General features: G+C 43.3%; 1 protein-coding gene across 1 annotated transcript in view; it reads left to right on the top strand.

Moving 5' to 3' along the window:
• Positions 1–24,683, top strand: part of CDYL2 (chromodomain Y like 2) — an 87,840-nt gene extending 63,157 nt beyond the window's left edge. The window contains exons 3-7 of the mRNA XM_055000553.1: positions 3,261–3,478; positions 9,852–10,024; positions 14,712–14,922; positions 17,546–17,689; positions 22,388–24,683. Coding sequence (XP_054856528.1) covers positions 3,261–3,478; positions 9,852–10,024; positions 14,712–14,922; positions 17,546–17,689; positions 22,388–22,546 — 905 coding nt within the window. The 3' untranslated portion in view covers positions 22,547–24,683. The remainder of the gene's footprint in view (positions 1–3,260; positions 3,479–9,851; positions 10,025–14,711; positions 14,923–17,545; positions 17,690–22,387) is intronic.
• Positions 24,684–25,152: the final 469 nt, after the last annotated feature.

Genomic DNA, 25,152 nt, shown 5'->3' with positions numbered 1-25,152 from the left:
GTTGTATGAGCCAATAAATCACATGTTACTCTTCTTCCACTTGTGGGGTGGCGAAATAATGAAATTCATTAAGAGTTTCAAAATGGGATCCTGTAAACTGAAGACTAATTTAAGGGCTTTTGTGCAGGATTCATAATGACCATCCATAATCATTATTTCACATACTACATCTAGTCAAACTGCATTAAACGTGTTGCAGATGTGACTCATGAGAAAAATTAATTAAAGACTGCTTGGGAAAAATGGTAATAAAAATACAAATATATAAAACCTGTCAGTCTGGGCACGATTAAGTATTTAAAATAGCTCCTTAATGTATTTATAAACAGAAGCACCAAAAAGGCAATGGGAGTCATACAGATTTCTGGAGATTCTTTAATAAGCAGTTGTATTAGGGGTCCACTCACAAGCAGTATTGAATTCTTCCTTCTATTTGTCTCACAAGCATGTTATCCAGAACTCCCTAAGGTAATTGAAAGACTTCTGTGGGTCTTTGTTTACTCCCAGAGAGACTAATTTGCTTTTAAATCCCATGGTAGTCCACCACCGATTTTAACTAAGATAAGATAGAAGTGGTATACAAAATACGTCTTTTGCTTATTCATTTATTTAATGTTTATTTCTATTTATATCATGCTTTTCTCCCCAATGGGAAACCAAAGGCAGCTTAGCACGTCATTCTTCCCTCTTCTACTTTATCCCCTCAACAACAACCCTGTGAGGTAAGTTAGCCTGAAGGCTAGGTCCAAGGTCATCCAGTGAACTTTCATGAGTCTCAGTGAGAAAAGCAGGCTATAAATGAAGTAAAATAAAATAAAGGGCAGAACAGGGATTTGAACCCAGGTCCTAGTCTGACACTCTAACCATTGCACCATTCTGGATTTCCTGTTGCTTCCGGTTGGAATTCTGGTAGGCCATCCAAAGTAAAAATCAGAATTTTTTTTCTTCTTTCTCCTATCAATGTAAAAAATCATCAATGAACTTCCAGTTACTACACGCAGCTTTCTTTCATTCTCTCTATCTTTGGAGTGTTTAGTCTAATAAGAAGGAAAACAAGCTCAGGTCATGAGGAGGTCTTTTCCTCAAAGATTTCGTAATGGATTCTTGCTACTTTATTATGATTCATGTCAGATTTTAGGATGGGAGTTGCCAGTTTGAAGAAACTGATAAAACCAAAATTATTTGTTTTCATTTCTAATCAACAAAGGAGATACAGGAAAGGGGGGCAAAGAAATACCCATTATACTAAGGGAAGATTAAGATACTCATTACACAAATTATCTAGAGCACAATCACCCTACATCATTTGAATATCATGATCAAGCCCACAACAACCATTCTCAGAGATTTGATAAACCCAAAATTAAAAAGATAAAATCTAACCAGACTGAAGCACTTTGAAATCCACTTGACTTCATAGAAGACTCAGAGTCTCTCTACATGAGATGCGTCGGTGCATATTCATCAAGTGTAGGGAGAAGCAATGTTATCCAGGAAGCATAGTTTAAAAAGACAGAGCCAGTGGAGATCGCTTCTCAGAGGGTTTGTTAATTTCATCTTCGCCTCCCTGAAGGCTCTGTCAGTTTCACTTATTCAGTCTAAAACTGTGGGATTGCAACCAGAGGGCAGCAAGGAATGGAAATGGGCTGGAGCTGCCTTCTAGAACTGGACTTGGACCTGAAAAGAGTATAATGGGCTGAAGTTTCCCTTCTGTCATTTCATAGCCCCTTCACACAATATCAGTGTATAGCAAAGCCTTTGCCCTCCTGCTGGCTCTGTCTTTTTTAAACTACCCTTCCCAGTGACCATTGCATCTCCCAACAAGTTCTTCATGAGTCAGATGTCTTGTGTAGAGAGATTCTCAAAAGCACATGCTAAATTCCTCCTTTGTAATCAGCAGGTGTTAATAGCAGAGCAGGCCCAGCATAAATATTGTAACTAGTGAAGTGCCAGTCACAATTAGAGGGTAGGTTTAGGGGTTCTTTCTGTACAGTTGGGTTTCACTTGATTTCAAAATGTATGAATGTACAAAGCTGACTTACACTGAGTCAGACCATAGTTTCATCCGTCTCGACATTTCAAATCCAGAGGTTCCCAGCCTTGTTGAATCTGTGGGCAGTTTTGGAATTTTGAAAAGAAGTAGTAGGCACCAGAACACTATGGCTGATTCCGCACACGTTGGATAATGCACATTCAATGCACTTTAGCTATCATTTGGAAGTGGATTTTTTGTTTCACTCTCGAAAAATTCAGTTCCAAATGATCTCTAAAGAGGATTGGAAGTGCATTATCCAACGTGTGCGGAATCAGCCAATGGCTACCATGAGGGTGGTGGTGAAGCAATGACAAAATGGCTGCCATGGGGTCTGCGTCCAATCATGAAATGTTAGGAGATTCCACAAAATGTTAGGTGATTCCAAGTCAATTATCCTCCTACAATGGAGGCAACTTGTTTCCCAATGGGTGCTTTTTTCACACACAGACATGCCTCCTGGGGACTTGTGAAGCATTTTATGCCCCACTGAAGGGGCAGACAGCCAGGATTAGCTCTTTGCTTTAGGTAAGAAGCAGGCGGTTGCCAGGATACCCATTAGTGGGTGCCATGGCCCCTATGGAAATCACGATCTACTCTGACCTGCTGGCCTTTTCTGCTACCTGAACTTACCAGAGAGTAAAGTTGACTCTTCCTGCATACAGCACATATACATTACCATGGAGCCATGGCCCCTCCACAAATGAAAGAGGTTGCAATCCCTAACACAGTCTGAATGACTGCATCCTATAAGGTGGTGTGAGTGCAGTCTCCACGCCCTGGAGACATTGACTAGATCTGCACTTGATCAAAAAATTTCTCTACATGAGACATCTTATAAAAGGATACTCAAGTGTAGGCAGACACAATATTAGCCAGGAAGCATAGTTTAAATTTCATCTCTCCACACAGAGTGGGCAGAGATCGCTCCTCAGAGGGTTTGTCAATTTCATCTTCGCCTTCCCTAAGGGGAGGTGAAATTGACAGAGCCTTAGGGGAGGCAAAGATGAAATTTAACAAACCTCTGAGGAGCGATCTCTGCTGGCTCTGTGTAGAGAGGTGACTACGCTTCCCGGCTAACATTGTGTCTTCCTACACTTCCTACACTTGAGCAACCTCATGTAAAATGTCTCAGGTAGAGAGACTCAAAGACGCCAATGCTTGTCTCTTTTGGGGGGATTGTTAGCCATAATGACATTTGTCCCTTTTGGCTCTTTGCATTTGAAAGGTTCTTCTCTGGCTAATGGAGGCCTGAATCTTCATAGCACTGTGAAAAGGAAACTGGAAGGAGAGAAGGATTACGTCTTTGATAAGAGGCTAAGGTACAGCGTGCGTCAAAACGAGAGCAACTGTCGGTTCAGAGACATTGTAGTGCGCAAAGAAGACGGATTCACGCACATCCTCCTGTCCAGTCAGACCTCAGATAACAATGCACTGACTCCAGAGGTATGCAGGTGAACCTCAAAGCAAAGGGGAAACACCCTGAAAAATGGGGCTTGATGATCATGAGAAAGTTAAGGCCGATCTTAATCTGTGTTTGTTCCCTTGGTGCCAGCGAAGAAGCTCCCTCAACATTCTTTGTCATTAACAACATTTTCCGTGGAAAATTAGAACGAAAGCCTGCAGATCTGGAATCCTTTAACAAGGGTATTTCTGTTTCCTAGGGCTCGAACAAGGAATCTGGGTAATTCTCACATTAGGAGGAGGTTACTTTTTCCTGCCGTATTCAAATGGCAGCCTTTTCCCCCCCTTTAGGGCTTACAAGTGGTTTGATCTTGAGATATATTACACCCTGGAATATTTTAACTTGCCGATGTTCTCCAGGATATGGTAAATCTCACAGTTTTACATTCTGGAAAGCAACTGGAAGAGGTTATCACAATTTTCTGGTTTCATGTGCATGTGATTGCTCCATGGGGTCCACATTGCTTAGTGCTACCCACCTGCCTGGGGTCGTGTCTGCATGGTTGGTTGGTTTTTCTGGAATGGAGTAAATTCTCAAGATGAGGGGCCAGAATCAAGGAGGGAGGTTCTTTTTTGCTTAGCTTCCCATCTTCACTTGAGGTCCCACGTGCAGCCGGAGCCTTCTCCATTTGGTTGTGTTCCCCCCACACACACACACGCACAAAGCTTCTCAGAAGGGCGGTATATCAGCACACTGTTGTTATTGCTGTTATTGTTGTTGTTGAGCTCCATCCCTGATCTCCCCTCCCATTTTGTCCATGATACAAGGGCCCCATGTGCACAGACCTTAGACATGTACACCCTAATGCATGCACAGTCCATGTCCTCCATTTATCCAGGGTGCACAAATGAGAATCTGTGAATTTGGGCATATATATCTAGATATTGTACAAACGGAGCCCCTTGAACACATGGAAATTGGAGGAGGAGCCATGGAGCTGTGACGCTGACTCCACCCTACCCACTGATACAGGCAGTGAATGTCTGTGCAGGGTTAATGTGTCATTAAAGCATGGGTTTCCCATTGACACAAGTCTTGGCGATCAAAGTGCCAGATTGGTCATCGTAAAAGTTTCTGTGCAAGATCCCACAACTGGGGCAATGCTGGCACTGTGCGTTCTGTAGACTGGAACACCCCCCCAAATGTGCCTCCTTTGATGATTCCATGTTTGAGGAGGCTAGAGTTGTGTACTGGCACTTTTGTAAAGCATTGCTGTTTGAAACAATGTGATAAAAACTATGATGGGCCATTCGCTCGTACATATCACTATTTGATGTTACAGTTGTCAGCAACTGAATATTTGTGCGCAAGCAAGCCCTACCTCCTTCTTGAATCAGATAGTCTGTGAGGCTGCTTTATCCAAGTCAAATTATTGGTTCACCAAACCCAGTACTGGCTACAGTTTGACTCCTGACCTTTTCAATGCTTTCTGAGATTCTTTAGGAGGAGATGCCAGAGGTTGGATCTGAGACCTTCTGCATGCAAACTCCTTGCTAAACAGTAAGCTATGGCCCTGTTTCCACAAAGCCACGCACACAGAAGATCGCGCAAAACTCACGACATAAAAGCGTCTTCCTAGCACGATTTCCCAGCACGATCCCGTTTAATGGCCTTTTTTCTGACGTCATCGGGCCATGAAAGGGGATCGTGCCGGGAGATCGTGTTAGGAAGACGCTTCATGCCGTGAGTTTGCGCGATCTCCTGGGGTGCATGTGAAAATGGCCAGAGTGCTGCTACATAATTCCAATGGAGTCACAAATGCAGCCTTAGACCAAGACTGGTGCAGTGAAATGTTCAGTAGTTTTAAAAATCAGAAATCTGCAATGGTTTTAGAATGCCATTGATTCAACCGTGGTAGGGTCTCTTGCTACTTTGCATGCTCGTTTGCAGGGCAGTTTATTGATAAAAAGAACAGCCCAGGAAGGGTCATTTTCTGAAACCTCCTTGAATCTTCTCTGCACCTTCTCAACAGCTCCGCAGTAGCACCAGGTGTTCTGGGCTTTGTTTTCTCAAGGCAGTGGCTTACGCCACTTTATCCTCAGTTAATTAAAGCTGCCTCCAAACCTGGTGATTGCATTCCCGTTCCCTGCATGTATCAAAAGAGCCGAGCCAGCATTTGCCTGGCAGAAGGCACTCTCTTCAGCAGCAATGTGCTAACCGAAAGTTTTGATCTTGGCTTCCCGAACTCAGGAATTAAAGTGAAGCAGTGTGAGATTTTCAGGGCACAGTTTAGGAAGGTGGTTTGATCATTAAGGGGGGTCCCTTTTTGTTTCTTCTGAGGTCTTTTCCTTGCAACTTTGACTTGACTGCGTCCTTTGAATCATAAGCCACTTTTCTATCTCACAGACATTCAAGAGCAAAAAGAAAAAGTCTTATTAAATCTGTTAGTCTTTAAGGTTTTTTGTTGGTGCTCCAAAAGATAACACTACACCCCGTTGCCGTTCACAGCTTTGCCAAACATTCCAGCAGGCTCACCACATCGATCAAGGCAATTAAAACAGCAATACAGAGGAAAAGCTCCAGGAGACAATGGCATCAAACCAGCAAAAAAATATATAGGCGGCTCTCATTTGAAAAGTTGCAATGGTCCAAAGCGGAGGGGCAGATGTTGTATCTGTGTTCACTTGACAGTTCCTCAACATCTTCTTGCCACAGCTGCTCTGAGCAAATAACAACAACAACATTTGATTTATATACTGCCCTTCAGGATGACTTAACACCCACTCAGAGCGGTTTACAAAGGATGTTATTATTATCCCCACAACAAAACACCCTGTGAGGTGGGTGGGGCTGAGAGAGCTCCAAGAAGCTGCGACTGACCCAAAGTCACCCAGCTGGCTCCAACTGGAGGAGTGGGGAATCAAACCCAGTTCTCCAGATTAGAGTCCCATGCTCTTAACCGCCCACTACACCAAACTGGCTCTCAAATAGTAGAGTTGGATCTGATCACAGAGGAGGTGTGCTTGCCAATTGCCTCCCTTTCCTCTGATGCCTGAGCAGCGGCAGTTGCAAGCTACAGAGAGAGGGTGCTGGAGCCAGGCACAGTCCTCTGCAGTCCCTAACTCTCCAGCACAGAAACATGCCGAAGGAAAACCTGAGTGCACGTGCACTAATGCTCATGCGCACATTGTTCATGCCACTGATCTCGGCTAGCAGCGAGGACATTTTCAAGGTTCATTGCATTGTATAATAAATGGACGGCTCAGGCTAGCTTAATCTCATCAGGTTTTGCAAGCTAAGCAGGGTAGGTCCTGGTTAGTACTTGGATGGGAGACCACTGTGGAAGTGCAGGGCTGTTACACACAGGAAGAGGATAGCAAACCACCTCTGTTTGCCCCTTGCCTTGAAAACCCCAGCAGGGGATTTCCATAAATCGGCTAGGACTTCACAGCACTTCACACCCACATCATGAATTATAAGACCTGCTGCATTTAAAACTTAATGGTGGGGATGTATCTCCCGTACAGTTTTTGAACGTACTCAGCCGGGTTTTGCTGCCGTTTGGAAATATAAAAGGCTTGCAACAAACAGCAAGCATCTTCCATTTTTATGGGAAGGAGCAGGGTAATGTCAGCATGGTTCTCCCATGCAGTGAATTGTAATGGAGACCACACAGCAATAAAACTTGGAGGAATTGCTTCCAAAGTGGGGAAGAGGGAGTGCAAAGCTCTTGTCTTGCATGTAGAAGATCCCAGGTTCAGCTGCAGGCAATTGCAGAGATCTTAAAGGACCTAGCAGGCATTAATAATAATAATAACATTCAATTTATATACCGCCCTTCAGGATGACTTAAAACCCACTCAGAGTGGTTTATAAAGTATGCTGTTGTTATCCCCACAACAAAACACCCTGTGAAATAGGTGGGGCTGAGAGAGCTCCTAGAAGCTGTGACTGACCCAAGGTCACCCAGCTGGCTTCAAGTGGAGGAGTGGGGAATCGAACCCAGTTCTCCAGATTAGAGTCCCGTGCTCTTAACCACTACACTTCTGCCCACAATATTATAATGTTAATGTTAATATCGATGATGATGATGATGATATAACATTTGATTTATACACCGCCCTTCAGGACAACTTAATGCCCACTCAGAGCGGTGTTGTTATGATGTTTTTATTACTGAAGAACTGCTGCCAATCAGAATAGTCAATCCAATGTTTGACGGGCCAATAGTCTGCTTTGGTATAATGCAGCTTCATATGTTCAAACTTCATAAAGGTGACCATATGCTGAAATCAGTAAGTGTAAAAAGCAAGGCAGCTGAAATCCTCACCAATCATCTAATAGATTTGCTTATGTGCCTAAATGTGCACATCTGCTACAACCCCCCATAAAGAAAGGAAGCTACAAAAAAGTTCAGACGTATCATCTCCCCTTGTGAGCAAAAGTATGATTCAGAGAATGGTTAGTGCCAGGGATGAGAGGATGATTATTTTTATAATACCAGTAGGGTAAGGCCTTTTAAAATACTTTATGAGTGTTTTATGAATAATTTCAAAGTTGTAGTAAATTGAGATGTAAATTATTCCATCTTCCCAGTGGCTTTTATTGCTCCCTTCTTTCTAGAATTTAAAGCGTCACCAACCACCCAGCTATACATAATAAATAAATGTGCTCTGTGTCTGGCGCATGGGAAGCAATGAATTCCCAGCTCCCTTTGATTTCAGATCGCACCAAATGAAAGAGCAGAGAAGCCATTTCATTACCCGGGATTTATTGATTTCATGGACACCAGGCAGCCGTTAATCTGTTAAATCAGTTCATTCAGAGTGTTGCTGATTTGTAAGTCTTTGGACATGAAAGAATCACACCTCTGTGCTAAATACATGTACTCAGATTAGAGGCACAGGATTGTTTTGAAGTGAGTTGAAAGTGGCCCTGCACCTTAATCGACAGCAAGATTTCTTTTGCTGTGACTGGTCGAACAGGTCTAGGAGGATTTTGAAACACTGCAGAAACCTGCCAAGGCTGTTAGTCTAATAGTGAAAATGTACGTCATTGGTTTTCTGTTTCTCTGGAAACCTCCATGCTTTGTTCTTTTTAGCTTAGATAGGCTTGTAAAGAAAAGGAAAGGCTGCATCCACACAGTATTGGCTATTGTGCTCTTGTTGTATTAGAGCAGTCATTCACTTCCACGATTGTCTCATCCACACATTAGAATCCAGTTGTGAATGGCTGCTGATATGATAGGGCAATCTCTGGATCCACCCAAGGGCAGAACAAAATGTAAGCGAAAGACAGAAGAGTGCACCTGGCTGCAAAAAAGAAAAGTAATTCCCATACTGTTCATCACTGGACAGAAAAAGGGGGTTCCAACAGGGATGGGGGCTGTGGCTCTAGGTTAAACTCCACAATACAGTTTTCCTCAGGACATTCCTGGCTCTAGTCAGTCAATGTGAACTGGGACAAGATGGGTAGCCATGGCAGGCTGTCTGTAGCAGTAGAAAAAAGCAAGAGTCTAGTAGCACCTGTAAGACTAACACAATTTGTGGTAGGGCATGAGCTTTCGTGAGTCACAGTTCACTTCTTCAGGTACTGAAGTGTATCTGAAGTATTTGAAGAAGTGAGTTGTGAGTGGCTCACGAAAGCGCATACCCTACCCCAAATTTTGTTAGTCTTGTAGGTGCTACTGGACTCGTACTCTTTTCTAATGTGGTCTGGGAATTCCTTGCTATTTGGCTTCAATATCTCTAAAAACCACTTCTGTTTAAGATTGCAGTAAAATGGGGATTTGCATACATTTACATACATGGAATTTATATTTCATTCATCAATCTATACAGATTGGTTAAAAGACAGGAGATGAATCAACTCAAATACTCAGAAAGTGGTTAACAGCCCTTGTGACACAGGTACAATCCTGGCCTACCTTGAAGGATTGGTTATAAAGATTTCAGTCAATGCCACTACACCCGTAAAGCATTTGAAGACTTTAGGAGAAAGATTGTTATCAAAATCTTGCCAATTCTCTTCCTCTGCCCATACAGCCCCACAATGCCATCAAGTGGCCACCAAACACAAACCATCAAAAAAATGCAAATTTGAAAGTAGATAACTGCTTCAAGGGCAGCCACGGGAAGGTACAGCCTACTGACCTTAATTTGCCTATTTCCATGGAAACCACTGTCGCTTTTAACATCGGAAATCATCCCATTAAATAAGGCATATATTTGAAATAAACAAAATGCTGGTTTGAGAACTGTTTCATGGACACAGAGATACCAAGGTCATAAACATGGGTATGAAAATTATATGGGCCAAACTGACACATGAGAAAAAGCAGGTGGCTACTGTTTGTGACCTGGCTGAGCGGCACAGGTCAGTCAAAGCCCCGTTCACCTTTCTTGTTCTCTGCAGATCATGAAGGAAGTCCGGCGAGCGCTGTGCAACGCATCGGCGGACGACAGCAAACTCCTGCTCCTTAGCGCAGTGGGTAGTGTCTTCTGCAGCGGCCTCGATTACTCCTATTTAATTGGCAGGTTGTCAAGTGACAGAAGAAAGGAAAGCACCAGAATTGCAGAAGCAATAAGGTGACCTTGGTGTGCTGGAGTCACTCGATTATGAAATGCAAAGTAGTTTTTTTTTAATAAAAAACAAAAGAGAGAGAGAGGTTTTCTTGGAGGACAGAATTGGGTTCAAAAAAAGAGGAAACGCTGTATGTTTATATGTGGATTAGATGCCACCAAACTAACTATAACCATGCTCAGGGCTCATTTCGAGGGGGAATGCACAGGAACGCACTTCCCGCAGTGCCCCAAAGAGGTCACATGTCAGGTGGCCTTGCCCACCTGACTCTCAGCCATTTTGGGCCCGTTGCGGCCTGGATTGGGTCTAAAATGGCCTGGATCGGGCCTCTGACGGGTGGTGGATCACTCTCCTGCTCATCAGCGGCCTGATCTTGACCATTTTGGGCCCCTTTTCAGCCATTTTCAGCCCTTTTTTGCCATTTTGGACCCAATTTCAGCCCTGAATGGCCAGGATTGGGTCCAAAACAGCCAGAATAGGTGATGTCAGGGGGTGCGGCATATGCAAATCAGTTATACTAATGACACACGTCCAGTGATGGCAAGAGGCATGGCATATGCTAATGAGTTATGCTAATGAGTTCCTCCAGCTCTTTTTCTACGAAATGACCCCTAACCATGCTTAGCAATAAAAGAAAGATTATGCTGTAGGACACCCTCTGATTCTCACATGGATCTTTGGACCTGGGGTCTCACGTGCAAAACTTCCTGTAAATTTAAACTAAATTAAGGAGGAGCATTCTAGCCTTTATGAGCTGGGTCCAGTAGGGCCTAACCCTGGGACCAGAGAAGTGTGGTGTTACTCCACTTTCTCCATTCTTTCCAGCCAAAGGAAGGTTACCTCCCAATTCCTGCCAATATCTTTTCTGAAAACTGTGATTAACATCTTCCTGAAATATATGGAGATGCAGCTAAAATGTGACCGATTGGTCTTTCCCTGTCCAGGAGAACATAGCTTCTCACTGGGTGTGATCCTCAACAAGGACACTGTAGTGTTCACCAGTGTATTTCCTGGTGCCTACTTCCTTCTCCCCCAAAATAAAGAGCCAGTACTGTTATACTGGAGCAGGACATGCTTCAGAGGATGCTTGGAGGCATCACCTTTATGGCTTCAAGGAGCACCCATTTGGAAACAACTGGCCCTCAACATAAGAGGACACATGGAGTGATTCTGCGCACATTGGATAATGCACTTTCAATGCACTTTACCAATCGTTTGAGGTGGATTTTTTGTTCCACACATGAAAAAATACGTTCCAAATGATCTATAAAGAGTATTGGAAGTGCATTATCTAACGTGCAGAATCACTCATGGCTTGGAACTTCTTGACATTTTCTGGTTGGCTCTGGCCCCATTTTCTGTGCTACTGATGGCAGCCATTTTATGGTAGATCCTGGTTGCTGTTTTCAAAATTCCAGAAGGGCTCCCAGGTTCAACAAAGTTGAGGACTGCTGACCTTGAAGAACCATTGCTTAGGGCTGATTCATATATCATATGGCAGAAGGACAAGGTTTCCTATTCAGCGTCTCTCAGCAGGGAGACACGGCCAAATCCTGGCTCGCACATATTTGCAGATGTGGGTTTGTCTCATTCACCTTGTTTAAGTACATGCTTTAAAACATCTCTGGTGTGCATTTGAATAATTGCTTATGTCATATGCAGGAAATATGTTTGAAAAGGAGAGCTTATGCTTGTATAGTTTGGTTGTATCAGGGCAAACAGAAGGGTGTCAGAAGGGGGGTGCACACTGACCTATACCACAAAACGTTATGCATACAGGTCTATTGTGAAATACGAAGAGACCACTACAGTCAATGTGATATCGACAGAATTCTTTTCCAGGGCTGGGGCTAGACTTTGAAACTTGAATCTCTCAATATCATTTATTAACTGGGGTTGTTTTTTAATCTCTGCCCTGGTTGCTTAACTGGAGAGAAAAGTGCGTATTGGCATAAATGCTTGCAGCCTTGTAGAGGAGCCAGATCTGACTTTCCTTTCTCCCTCCCTTCCTTGGATACCAGATATTTCTTTCAAGAGTTCAGCATGTTCATAAATTCCATTACTTACAATGAACCTATGGTGCCATTCATTTTTTTAAAAGCAGGAGATGACTATATTTCTGAGCCTTACTACAGAGGAGTTTGGACATTTTGTCTTGAAGTTAAATTACTTCGTTTATATATAAATATACTCGGAGTTAAAAATGTGGCCTTCCTCTAATAGAAAGCCACACAGAATGAAGTGCTGTCACCAAATGCGCCTCTCTCCTGTTTGAAACTTGATCCAAAACAGTGCAAATTGGTGCACAATTGTGTTTCAGGGTATGACATCTCCTCCTCCTCTTTCACTCTTCTTTGTTCTTAAACAGCAGAAATGGCACCAGAGGCAGATGCTTTTTTAAATTCAAAAGTAACTATTTTATTTATTTTAGAGAGGAAAGGTCAGGTGAAATCAGGGGTTGAAAACTTTTGAGCGAATTCAACATAGAAATCTCTGAGGTAAAATCTGTATATACGCAGACTTTAGTTCTTATGCTCTTCACAGATACTTAAGGTCTTATGTTTAGAACGTTTATTCCTGTGTTTTCCCCAAACACTCTAGTACAATTTCGTTTAGGATTTTCGTTCTTTTTTGGGTTTAAGAAGGCTGTTACCCACTTTCTAGTACCTCAAACCCCTTCTCTTCAAATACCATTGCTTTTCTTCAGTTTTTACCTGAATCTTAAGGTCTCCAAAAAGCAGTTTCCAACCACACCCAACCAGGGATCCATCTCCAGATCTACCTCCCTGTTTGACTGGGTAGGGAAAGTCTCCTCTCCTTAGAAGATCTATCCCCTTTTGGCCTGAATGGGAGTCTGCACCTACTTCCCAAACTTTCTTACCAAGCTTTCCCCAGTTCTCCTGTTGGTGTCAGACTGCTCTCAGTTAGGATTCTGTCTCCGAACTGTTCACGCTCGATTCCTCTCAGCTAGGGCTAAAAACAGACCCTCCTCTTTCCAGCTCATGCTACCCAATCAGATTGCTTGGAGTAGCCTGTCACTCAAAGCTCTTTGTGTCTGTGAGGGAACAATCCTTCAGCTGTTTGTACAACACTTTCAGGCTTTTAAAAAGTACAGTCAGCCACACAGGGCTACAGTTTTACTACAGGATATGCTCCCTTATAGATATGCAGCCATAAGCTGTTTTGTGAACAGCTCTGTTAGAAAATCAGACGATCTAAAAGATTTTCTCACAGCCCAGATTCCAAGGGGTTCAGCCTGGGGAGTTAAATGGCGGGGCCTTATAAACCAGGAATTGTGGGATGGCACTAAGTGGGTCAATGGGTGTGATGGGTTAGAGTGGTGGGTGATGCTAATATCAAAAAACCACCATCAGAGAGAAAGAATACACAGGCCAGTTAGACAACACGCACCCCTTCAACAACCTCATAAGAACCTCATAAAATGTATCAAGCCTAATTGGGCATCAGATTCACACACAAAATACCCTGCTTCTGTTGGTTCTGTTTATTTACTTGGGAAAGAAATTGTGTCCTCCTCCCCCCCGCCCCCATTAGTTCCCGGAGTATTTTTTCTCCAGTTGCCCTGATATGTTACTCCTTCCCCCAGAGAGGGAGGCTAAAATCCTGAAACTGTATGTCACTCTAAATGTGCAGTAGGAAAGAGCAAGAGTCCAGTAACACCTATAAGACTAACAAAATTTGAGGTAGGGTAAGAGTTTTTGTGAGTCACAGCTCACCTCTTCAGATACAGCTAGCATGTGAGTCCATCTGTCTTTATATCTTGGAAAGTGGAGTGGTTTCAGATGCCGAAAGACAATAGCAGGTAAATGACAATAGCTGGTGAATAACAATAACAGGTGTGATTGGATTAGGTGTGGAGAAATCAGCATTAGTAATGAGGCAAGAAGCCTAGGTCTCGATTCAATCCAGGTGGATGCATTGTCTTCAGCGTTGTTATCAGTTGCAATTCAGCAGTCTCTCTAAATGTGGGCTTTGGTAAAACTCAGGGAGAACAACGGTGTTCTTTGATGGAAATTCATGGAGGATCACTCATTGGTTAATAACTGGCGAGGGCAGCCAAAGAGAGCCGAGAGAAGATACCAGCAATTCTCCAGTTTGTAACCTGGTCACAACAACTTAGTCCATGGGTATACAGATAAACGACTGAAGGTGTTGAAATTAAAACACAACCCTTAACACCAAATAAAAGATAGAGCAAATTATAAAGCTTAAATGTGGGTAGAATGCAGTGATTAGGTAGCAATAATTGTAATAGCACTTCACAATCGGAGACAGCTGGAAGAAAATCCCCTTGGAGGAGATTCCATCAATGGCTATTAGCTAGGATAACTAAATGGACCCTCCATGTTCAGAGGCAGTAATCTGAATACGAGTGCCAGGGGCATCGGCAGCTACAGGAGGGCAGATCCTGCATGGGTCCTCTTATATTCTTCAATCAAATCTGATCCTTCTGACTTAATATTGTTTAATTTGACATAGCGCCAGATTGGATGGCCTAATCCAGCAAGGCAATCCTTACGTTCTACAGTCAAGTCTCTACATCTGAAATTGGATGACTGTTCTCAGACTCGAAGTGCCTGGAATTTAAAATGCTGTCTTTGTTTTCTGCTAGAATGTGTGAAATTTTAGAATGCTATTGATAACGTCTTCCTCTTTTATTCTCCACTTTAGGGATTTTGTCAAAGCTTTTATTCAGTTTAAGAAGCCAATTGTAGTTGCAATCAATGGCCCTGCACTCGGCTTGGGGGCTTCAATATTACCACTGTGCGATATTGTTTGGGCAAGCGAAAAGGCCTGGTTTCAGACACCGTATGCGACAATTCGGCTCACTCCAGCTGGCTGTTCGTCCTATACGTTTCCACAGATCCTAGGGGTAGCTCTGGTAAGGCTCCTTCCTGTACCATTTTTATGGGGTTCTTTGACCCAATTGTAGCCTCATGAAACAACACCTGCACAGCCAGAGACAGTGGTGTGAAGACATACATTCCAGTTGCAAATACAAAGCTGTGTCTTCATCCATGGCTGTTTGCAGACGGCTTACCTTCTGCCTCTCCATGCCGCAACGCCGTGGCTCGTGCTATGGCGAACGCGAAATATCGCGTTTTCTCGCGCGAGTTTTGCACGATGTTGCGCAAAACTCGCGTGAGAAAACGCGCTATTTAGCGTTTTCTCTGGCACGAGCCGCGACGTTGCGGCATGGAGCGGCAGAAGGTAAGCCGTCTGGAAACGGCCCATACCTCATCAAGCAAACATAGCTGCAACCTGATATCTCCCATGCTAATACACATACTTGCATCTTTGGGGGACTCTCTGCTCTCAGTTCCTCTCCTTCCTGAAGTTAGGGGGGGGTCATCCTGAGGAGTAGGACAAGACCTCCTAGGAAGACCCTTATGGCTCATTCACTTTCAGTGCAATCCTAAGCGGAGTTACTCCAGTCTAAGCCCATTCATTTCAATGGACTTAGACTGGAGTAAATCTTCTTAGGATTGAACTGTACATCCTAGTTTGAGGAAACTTTTACTGTTGGGCCAATTTGAGGCATGTGCTAGCTGAATTTTTATTCTCACTACTGCCTGTAAGTGTGTTCTGGCTTTATAACAGTTGCATAGCTAAGCTTTATTCTATATAGGGATCCCCAACATGGTGTCCATGGGCACGATGGTGCTCACCAACACCTTTCCTGGTGTCTGCCAAATGCTTTTAGAAAGTGAGCAGGGACAAGTGGAGCTTTTGCTCACCTGGGCTTCTGATTGGCCATTGGAGATCTGCCAGATGAATGTTTCTTAGTTTGTTCGATCTGTATATTTGTGAGTACACAAGAAAATATTTTTAAACAGTATGTTTATTTTTTAAAGAATCCTGTTAAACAGAGCTTCTGCCTGAAATGCTGAACAGTTACAATCAGAGTTGTGCATAACCTCACTCTCTGTCTTTATGTGGTTGGCCTCTCCCTCCTCTGGCAGCCATTTTGTGGTTGCCTCCACCTCCTATGGCAGCCATTTTGTGTTGCCTCCACCTCCTATGGCAGCCATTTTGTGGTTGCCTCCACCTTTTATGGCAGCCATTTTGTGTTGCCTCCACCTCCTGCAACAGCTGTTTTGTGGCTGCACCCTCCATCCTGTGCCAGATTTCCAAAGGTGCCCACTGCCTTAGAAAGGTTGGGGACCCTTATTTAAAAACTGACACCTAGTCTCCATTTTAAATTCCCAACGAACATTTGAAAGTGCTTTATTTTGAGTCAGCTCAGCATTGGTCCATGGGGCTCACTGTTGTCCAGTCTGACTGGCAATAGTTCTCCAGATGTCTGCCTCTAGACGGGACATGCAAGCAATTGAACCTGGAAACTTATGCATGCAAAGCACATGCTCTGCCCATGCCATAAGAGACAGAGCATGGGGATCCATCCACAGAAGCTGCTTCCATGCACAGCTGTTCCTGGCTGTGTCATATTATTTGACTGCCTTCTTGCAAAAGTAGCTCATGCTTAAAGTCCAACAAAGAAAGACATCAGTCTCATGCAGTTCTGTACCCACAAAATTTTGGCTCAATCCACCTGTTCCAGCATACATAAAGCAACAACAGTGCCCTCAAGAGCTACTCTATGAGTCAGGTATCCACTGTGCACGTAATGAACGATTTCTTTCCATCCCCAAATGTTGTAGTCAATTGACCCCTCCTCCAACTGCTGAGATTACTCATGCCTTACAGATTTAAATCTGTTTCCCTGGATGCATCCGAGAGCCAGCCTTTTAAACTTTGCTATGAAATTTGCTGCCTTCCCCAACATGTCATGAGTTGAATCCAAAACGTTGCCCTTTTCTGAGCTGATGCTTCCACAGATGTTCAGGCTGTGGGAAATCCATGTGCACCCAAGCCCTGCCAACAAGGGCTAGAAGGAAATGGCTCCATCTCATTTTCCTCCCCAACCAAACAGAGGCTGATTCCGCACAGGTTGGATAATGCACTTTCAATGCGCTTTATCAATCGTTTGAGGTGGATTTTTTGTTTCCCTGGATGCATCCGAGAGCCAGCCTTTTAAACTTTGCTATGAAATTTGCTGCCTTCCCCAACATGTCATGAGTTGAATCCAAAACGTTGCCCTTTTCTGAGCTGATGCTTCCACAGATGTTCAGGCTGTGGGAAATCCATGTGCACCCAAACCCCGCCTACAAGGGCTAGAAGGAAATGGCTCCATCTCATTTTCCTCCCCAACCAAGCAGAGGCTGATTCCGCACAGGTTGGATAATGCACTTTCAATGCGCTTTATCAATCATTTGAGGTGGATTTTTTGTTCCGCACACAACAAAATCCGTTCCAAACGATCTATAAAGAGGATTGGAAGTGCATTATCCAATGTGTGTGGAATCACTCAGAGTTCTCACGCTGGGGGATCCCATCTGCAGCTGGAGCCGAAAGCCCAGGATTTACTTCCAAGTTGCCCTGCCAGCTTTTGCAACCTGTCCTTCCATCCCGTATCTTGACTGAAGGTGTTTTGGTCTTTCCAGGCAAATGAAATGCTCTTTTGTGGGAGGAAGCTCACGGCACAAGAAGCCTGCAGCAGAGGACTCGTGTCCCAAGTCTTTTGGCCCACGACATTCAGTCAAGAAGTGATGTTGAGGGTGAAAGAAATGGCATCTTGCAGTGCCGTGGTAAGAAAAACACCAGCACCTAGATCTAGAACTCCCAGTCTCAGATCTTACTTGGTGGCCTTTGGTCACCCTCTTCTTCAGGCACCTATCTACAAAGTAAAGATAATATCAACCTCTCTTATGGGGTAATGATATTGATTACAGTGAAGTGATGTTTGTGAAACACTGTGAATGTTGTAAAAGGGCTGTGTGGTGTAGTGGTTGGATGGGGGCTGACAATGCCCAAGTTCATTTCCCTGTTTTCCACATAACGGGGATTTGGGGCCAGTCCCCCTCTCTTTCAGCCTACCTGAGTTCACAGAGTACTTGTGAGGATAAAATGAAGGAGGGGAAAGTCACTCACAGTGTCTTGATCTCTTTGGAGGAAGGGCAGAATATAAATGTTGTAACAAAGTCTTAATGTATTAAAATGTTTTATACAACTTCTCCATCACGAAGGATCCCCAAAGCAGCAAATGGCTATGTAAGCACATATAAAATAGACATTAAATCGTAAAAGAGACCTATCTTTAAAAAAGCCAAACCAAATAAGAACTGTTCAGTATGCTTGAATAATGAAAAAACGAATAACAACAAGTAAGCAGATGCCTCTAGTTTCATTCCTTTACCTGCTTGCTTTGGCAACCGGGTTTGGAGAGTTCAAGGAGAGGGGAAAAGAGTCAGAAGATATGAAACTTATATGGGAGCTCTCCAACCATCAAGCCAAACTAATCTTTCAGCAGAGGAGGGCCGATGATTGGCCCTTTCTTTTCACAGTGCTTTCACCAGCTATTGCTAGCCCATTGGTTGGAGGAGGAGAAGTTTTCTTCATTTTATATAAATAGGGGTCCCTCTCCCCAGTTCTCTCTTTGCCTGAGCCTCTGTACTCTTTGAGATAAGTATTTTCAGGATAATACTGGTGTATTGCTAATGCTTAACAAGTGTGTGTCTCCCTTTCCCTTAATGATGTTAATTTACATCTTTCTCTGTCAGTTGTCAGTTCTCCCCTCCCCCAACACCAAAACCGACACCACATGTTTCAGGCCTTTCACCCTTTTTTTATATAAGCATCTTATATTTCCATTCAGTTACATATTTAATCACAGCAGTCATTTCATAGAAAAAGAGCTTGAGGAACTCATTAGCATAACTCATTAGCATAACTCATTAGCATATGCCACGCCTCTTGCCATCACTGGAAGTGTGTCATTAGTATGACTGATTTACATAAGCCACGCCCCTGACATCACCTATTCTGGAGGTTTGGGGCCCAATCCTGGCCATTCAAGGCCAAAATTGGGCCCAGAATGGCAAAAAGGGGCTGAAAATGGCTGAAAAGGGGCCCAAAATGGTCAGGATCGGGCCTTTGATGAGCAAGAGAGTGATCCACCACCCGTCCGAGGCCCAATCTGGGCCATTTTGGCCCCAATCCAGGCCAAAACAGGCCCAAAATGGCCGAGAGTCAGGTGGGCCGGGCCACCTGACGTGACCTCTTTGGGGAACTGCCGGAACTGGGTTCCTGTGCGTTCCCCCTCAAAATGAGCCCTTTTATTCATTGCATTAAGTTTGATTTGGTTCTTAACACACACACTAGAGGAAGAAGCAACAGGAGTGTGTGACAGAAGGCAGTAGCCAGTCAGCACTGTGCAGACTCACAAAACCAGCTTTCCCCTGAGCTCAGCCCCGTTTCAAAACACAGCTGGGATCTTTACACAGCCAATGGCCATCTTTACGCATTTCCCCTCACTTGCTGAACACATCCACAGAAACGGTTTCATGAGCAGCCCTGTGCCTCAAATACACTTTTGTTTTCCCAAAAGCCACAAAAAAGAAGCTGAAGTTTTACTTTCACCTTTTTTAAATTAAAGATGGTAGTTTGGGCAAAGAAGTAGCAGCTCCCAATTCCGTTTAAAAGGTCTGCCAAGACAGTGGGGCACACACAATTTTTAATTAAGTGAATTGTAGATTACATCTCTTTAGAGACACTTGGAATGAGACACACAAGGGAAACACACACCGAAACGTATTGTGTAACCTTCTAGGGTTGTGCAAATATTCACTGTGTTGATCTGTCACCACTCCAGGTCTGATCCTGCTCTCATTTCCTATCATTATCTCCCAAAGTCTCCTATTTATCTTCTGCTTTTGTAAGATGCTGGCATGTACCTGTGGATTAGAAATCCCATAAAACTAGCAGCTTAAGAGGCATTCAGAAGAGATACTAAAAATTCTTTTTTTTTCTCTAATCCCTTTTGAAAAATAGATACGGGCATACAGTTAACACAGCATATAAAGTATACTAATCTCTTTTCGTTGTTTGAATGATAGCCCCTAGAAATGTGGCTATTTAGATTGAGGGCCTGCAAGGAATTGCAGGTGGGATGTAAATTTGCAGGAAATCCCCACTCCTAAATAATGAACATGCCATTGCTAACCTCCGGGGCTAGTAACTTGGAAAGTTTATTGCTGCAGTGCAACTGTCCTAACCTTTGAGGTTCCAGGTTAAGGGCTGGATGCATCACCAGTCTGTTGCTACGGGATCTTCGATCTTTCTCACATTCCTGTCTCTTCAGAAGCCTGTTCTGACTCCAGAAAAGTTGATTCCTTGGGTCTCTGGACCTGCGTGGACCATTTGGGTCTGGGAGGGCTGCAGTGAGATGACAGGATAGGGTAAAATCTCCCTCCTGTCCCACTTCTGCAAGCATCTGTTCTGCAACGGGCAAGAGAACAAACCACCCACCCGACCTCTGTGTCATTGCTGTCAAACAAGTTCAGAATAATACTCAGGGTTTCAGTCAGTGGTTTGGGGCATTTAGTGTGCTTCGTGTACATTATCCCGGTCATCTTTACAACAGCCTTGAGAAGGGGCAAGGAATAGCGTCAAGGGAATTGTAGGGCTTCCACCGAGAGACTTGAGAATCACATCTTAGTTCCCTCTTCCTCCTTCAAACTGCTGTGCAGAAGAACAGGGCTTAATATGGTGGGGGGGAGATGACTAGAACTCAAATAGAGCAATCTTTAGTAGAGCAACACCCTAGTCTAATAGTGCGACCATAGCAGAATTACACTCTTCTAAACCCATCAATAGACCATGGCCATTTCCACACGGCTTACCTTGTTCTGGAAAACAGCGAAATCTCACACGAAATCACGCGAGAAGACGCTGTTATCGCATCTTCTCAAGCGATAACAGCATCTTCTCGTTTGATTTCGCGCAATAACAGCGTCTTCTCGCGAGATTTCGTGCGAGATTTCGCTGTTTTCTGGAACGAGGTAAGCCATGTGGAAACAGCCCTAGAAGGATGTAACTCAGCTTAAAATAGCACTATAAGGCTATCAACTGCCATTACAGCTGAGGCGGGGCTTGAATGGGGACTGGGATCAAACTTCTGGGATCAAAGTGGACAGGGCATTGTTGAGTTGTGTGATTAAGCTGTCCACATTAAAAAATAAAACAAAATAAAAAGCATGCCTGCTTTAAAGATCAAGGAAGGATTAGTATGGGAAGGGTCATTTGAGCTGCTGTATCCTCTCCCCCAGAGGTACAATTAGCCCTACTGAAGAACTAACAGGCACAGCCCTTATCCCTGCAAATTGTTCTTTTTAAAGTAATTGTAATGCAGGGGTGGAGTGTGCTTTAAGACCTGGAAGGAAAGAGGTAAACATTTCCTGAGAGAAGTTTATCAAATTATGCATGGAGTGGAGAAAGTGGACACCCAATGACATTGATGGGTAATAGATTCAGGACAGGCAAAGAGTCTCTCTACACGAGACATCTGGCACATGGAGAACATATGTTGGGAGAAACAATGTCAGCCAAGAAGGGTAGTTTAAAAAGACGGAGCTGGCAGCAGGGCAAAGGCTTTGCTAGACACTGGAGCTGTGTGAAGGGTCTGTGAAATGCCAGAAGGGAAGCTTCAGCCCATTGTAACCTCTCCAGGTCCAAGCCCAGCTCTGGAAGGCAGCTCCAGCCCATTTCCATTCCTCGCTGCCCTCTGGTTGCGATCCCACACAGTTTTAGACTGGAGAGGTGAAATTGACAGAGCCTTTGGGGAGGCGAAGATGAAATTAACAAACCCTTTGAGGAGCGATCTCCACTGACTCTGTCTTTTTAAACTACGCTTTCCGGTTAACATTGCATCTCCCTACACTTGATAAACACACACCAAGGTGTCTCATGTAGAGAGACTCAAAAGGAAATACCTCTTTAATCCTTACTCAATGGGTCATTAAATTGTAGAATTCACTGCCCATCGACATAGTAATGGCCGCGAGCATTCAAAAGGCTTTCAAAAGGCTTTCAAAAGGGTTTAGATGGATTCATCAGGGAGAGCTCCTTCAGCGGCTACTAGCCATGTTCAAAGGCAGTAAGCTTCTGAATATATGTGCTAAGAGGCACAGGAGCTGCTTATTATTTTCCTTTCAAAATATGGGAAATCTTAATCTAGTTGCAGACTTTCTACTTCATGTCTAGTTTGAATCATTGCCAATATATCTCAAAAACATAAATTGGGTCTTCTGTCAAAGCAGTCTTGGTAACTAGATTATTACCTTCAATGTCGGAACTGGCAGCTGAGAGAGGTAAGGTTAGCCCAATCATCCTTTGCTTCAGTGAATCAATCTGATGTTTCTTGGAGCAGTATTATTCCCACACTAATAATTCCTTAATAGCTTTAATATATTCCGGCTATGAAACGGGGAATGTTATTCCTTTCATAGGTATTAGAAGAATCTAAATGCCTGGTTCGGAGCTTCCTGAAATCTGGACTTGAAGATGTCAATGAGAAAGAGTGCCAGATGTTAAAGCAGCTCTGGAGTTCTTCCAAAGGACTGGATTCGTTGTTCAGTTATTTGCAGGACAAAATTTATGAAGTCTGACCCTCCTTTCATGCGCCTCAAAAGAGAAGAGGTTCCAAGGGAAGAGGGGTTTCAAGTGTCACGCGGGTTTGGATAATAAAATTAAACATCAATTCCAGATCCAATCAGTTCTTCAGAGGAATATGTGTGACGATGTATCTAACATACCTATGGCTGTGTCAGTTTCCTTGTGAGTTACATAGAGAAGTTCAGCAGCTGTTCCTAACCAGGTTTCATTCTCGTTTGACAAACGGAAAGAGGACCAGGTTTACGCACACATACTTGACAGAGGACTGGATCATTTGCATGCGCGGCTAGAAAGAACCAGACATTCCGCCGGCTGAAAAGCACTAGTGTCTCCCTCCAAGGGACACCTTGAGTTTGTTTTTGTTTTGTTATTTTTAACTTATTCTTTGCAAGTGGTTTGACCCAAGAGCCTTAGTTTGGAATTTGGGTCAATACTTTTTAGAGCCTGCTTTAGAACTGTTTTAATACTTTTATTAATTTTTTTTCGGTTGGCTTTTGAGAAGTTAACAACGAGATGGATTTTTTTGTATAATTTATATGTATGATGTATAAAAAGATTAATTTTGCAAACTGAAACAGCAACAAAAACCCAAACAACCCTACTTGGAATTCTTGTCCTTCAGATGAATTTATTTAATTAATTTATTTGTACCTCTGCATCTGTATATAGTGGACTGTGTAAGATGTTATTGTTATAATTTTCATACTTCTGCAGACTGGATACATGTTTTGTACAAAAGTACAAGCTCTTCAGTTTACTTTAACGGAGTGAATTGGGCAGACCAGATTAAGAAGGAAGGCGAAACAGGTAATATAAGCAACATTACGGGGCATTAAAAGCAATGGCCATAGCGGAATTTCTGTAGGTGGGACACTGTACCAAAAGTTCTAAAACAGTCCATCATTTTATCGATTCCATAGGGGAAACCAGTGTGAAGTTGTGAGAGTTACTCAAGATCCCCTTTTCTTCCTGCCAATGCGAGGCACATTTTAGGGATTTTTGTATTTTTTTAAAAACGAAGACTAGTATGTTTACTCTTTTCTTCTTATTAGCTGGACATTAGTAACAGGGTGTACAGTGCCCCAACTGTGGTACTGATAAAGGGGTCAAACATCCCTTTGTATTGTGAAGCTGAGAATCCCCCCCCCCTCCCTCCATGGGCCTCTGGTCAATTCTGGTTTTCAAATGTGGGACAAATACCATTCAGACAGTTCTGAGAGATACTAGCACAAAAACGGCTAGATTATGAATTAGATCAGGAAAGATAATAGAATATAATAGTTTGTTCTTAGAATAATACCCTGGCATTTGGGTGGGGGAAGTGTAATATATGACAAGATTTTCCCTACTGAATTGGTCTAACACCTTATTTTGTGGAATTAAAGAATAGAGGTAGCATTGAAGCAGAAGATTTGCACGTATATTCTGGTAGCTTGTGCATTATCCGGTAGTCTCCACACTACTACAATAAGCTCTTACTTCTTTTCAAAAAAGGCAGAATGCTCTGTGCAAAAGACTGTTAGGAAGAGAGAGTCCACATTTTTTGCTGAAGTTCACAAATGTTGGAGAACATGAATATTACCATGATTTATTTTTTAAAGAACTTGATTTGGGGGAGGGGGTGTGCTTTTTTATCCATTCATTGCTAAAAGGAAAACGCCTTCCAATTATGTTCCATTTCTTTTTGCATTTTTGAGCTTCCAGATAAGGCTGTTTAAGGGTGTTTTATTTTTGTTTCGTATTTGACAGAACTCCACCTTCTAATTAGAACACTTCCCTAGAGAACATCTTGTTGAAAACCTGTGGCAAAGCAGGGCTTAAGGTTTACTTGATTGTTCTTGAATGCAATATTAAAGATGGTTTGTGGAGCTACCGTAACCATATATACCCCAAACTGATATTATGTTCTTCATTGAAGTGGGGTTCTGATGCTCCTCTTAATGGGTTGGATCCTACCAGCTTTTCCATGGGTGACAACAACAACTTTTGACAACAACAAAAGGGTATTCTATGGGATCCACATAGGCAAAAGCCCAGTGGGACACACTCGCAGTGAGGATAAAATTGAGCAGAAAAACTGGCAGGATCCAACTCAGGGCTTTTTTTCAGCTGGAACGTGGTGGAACAGAGTTCCGGAACATCTTGAAAATGGTCACATGGCTGGTGGCCCCACTCCCTGATCTCCAGACAGAGGGGAGTTTAGATTGCCTTCTGTCTGGAGATCAGGGGTGGGGCCACCAGCCATGTGACCATTTTCTCCAAGGGCAACCCACTGAGTTACACCAGAAAAAAAGCCCTGATCCAACTCATTCTTTGACCTCAACAAATTCATGGACCATGTGCTATTTTCCAATACTGTTGACTTCCTGGCGACTCATCGGACCTGCAACTGAAGTTCTTCTCTTACAAAATATTGGAGAAACACAATTCTCTTCTGCTAAATACGGACTCTTCCATTGGTAGAAGACTTCTTCAGTTAGAACTGAACTACTTTCTCCATGGAAGATTGCTCACTGAGTGTCTCTCTACTCAAGACATCTTACACAGGAATGCTCAAGTGAAATATCTTACACTTGTTCTCCTGTTGTGGATACACACG

The sequence above is a fragment of the Eublepharis macularius genome, chromosome 16 (genome assembly GCF_028583425.1).
Source record: "Eublepharis macularius isolate TG4126 chromosome 16, MPM_Emac_v1.0, whole genome shotgun sequence".
Taxonomy (NCBI): Eukaryota; Metazoa; Chordata; class Lepidosauria; order Squamata; family Eublepharidae; genus Eublepharis; species Eublepharis macularius.
Note: the sequence above shows the minus strand (reverse complement) of the source record. Positions and strands in the feature narration are given on the sequence as shown.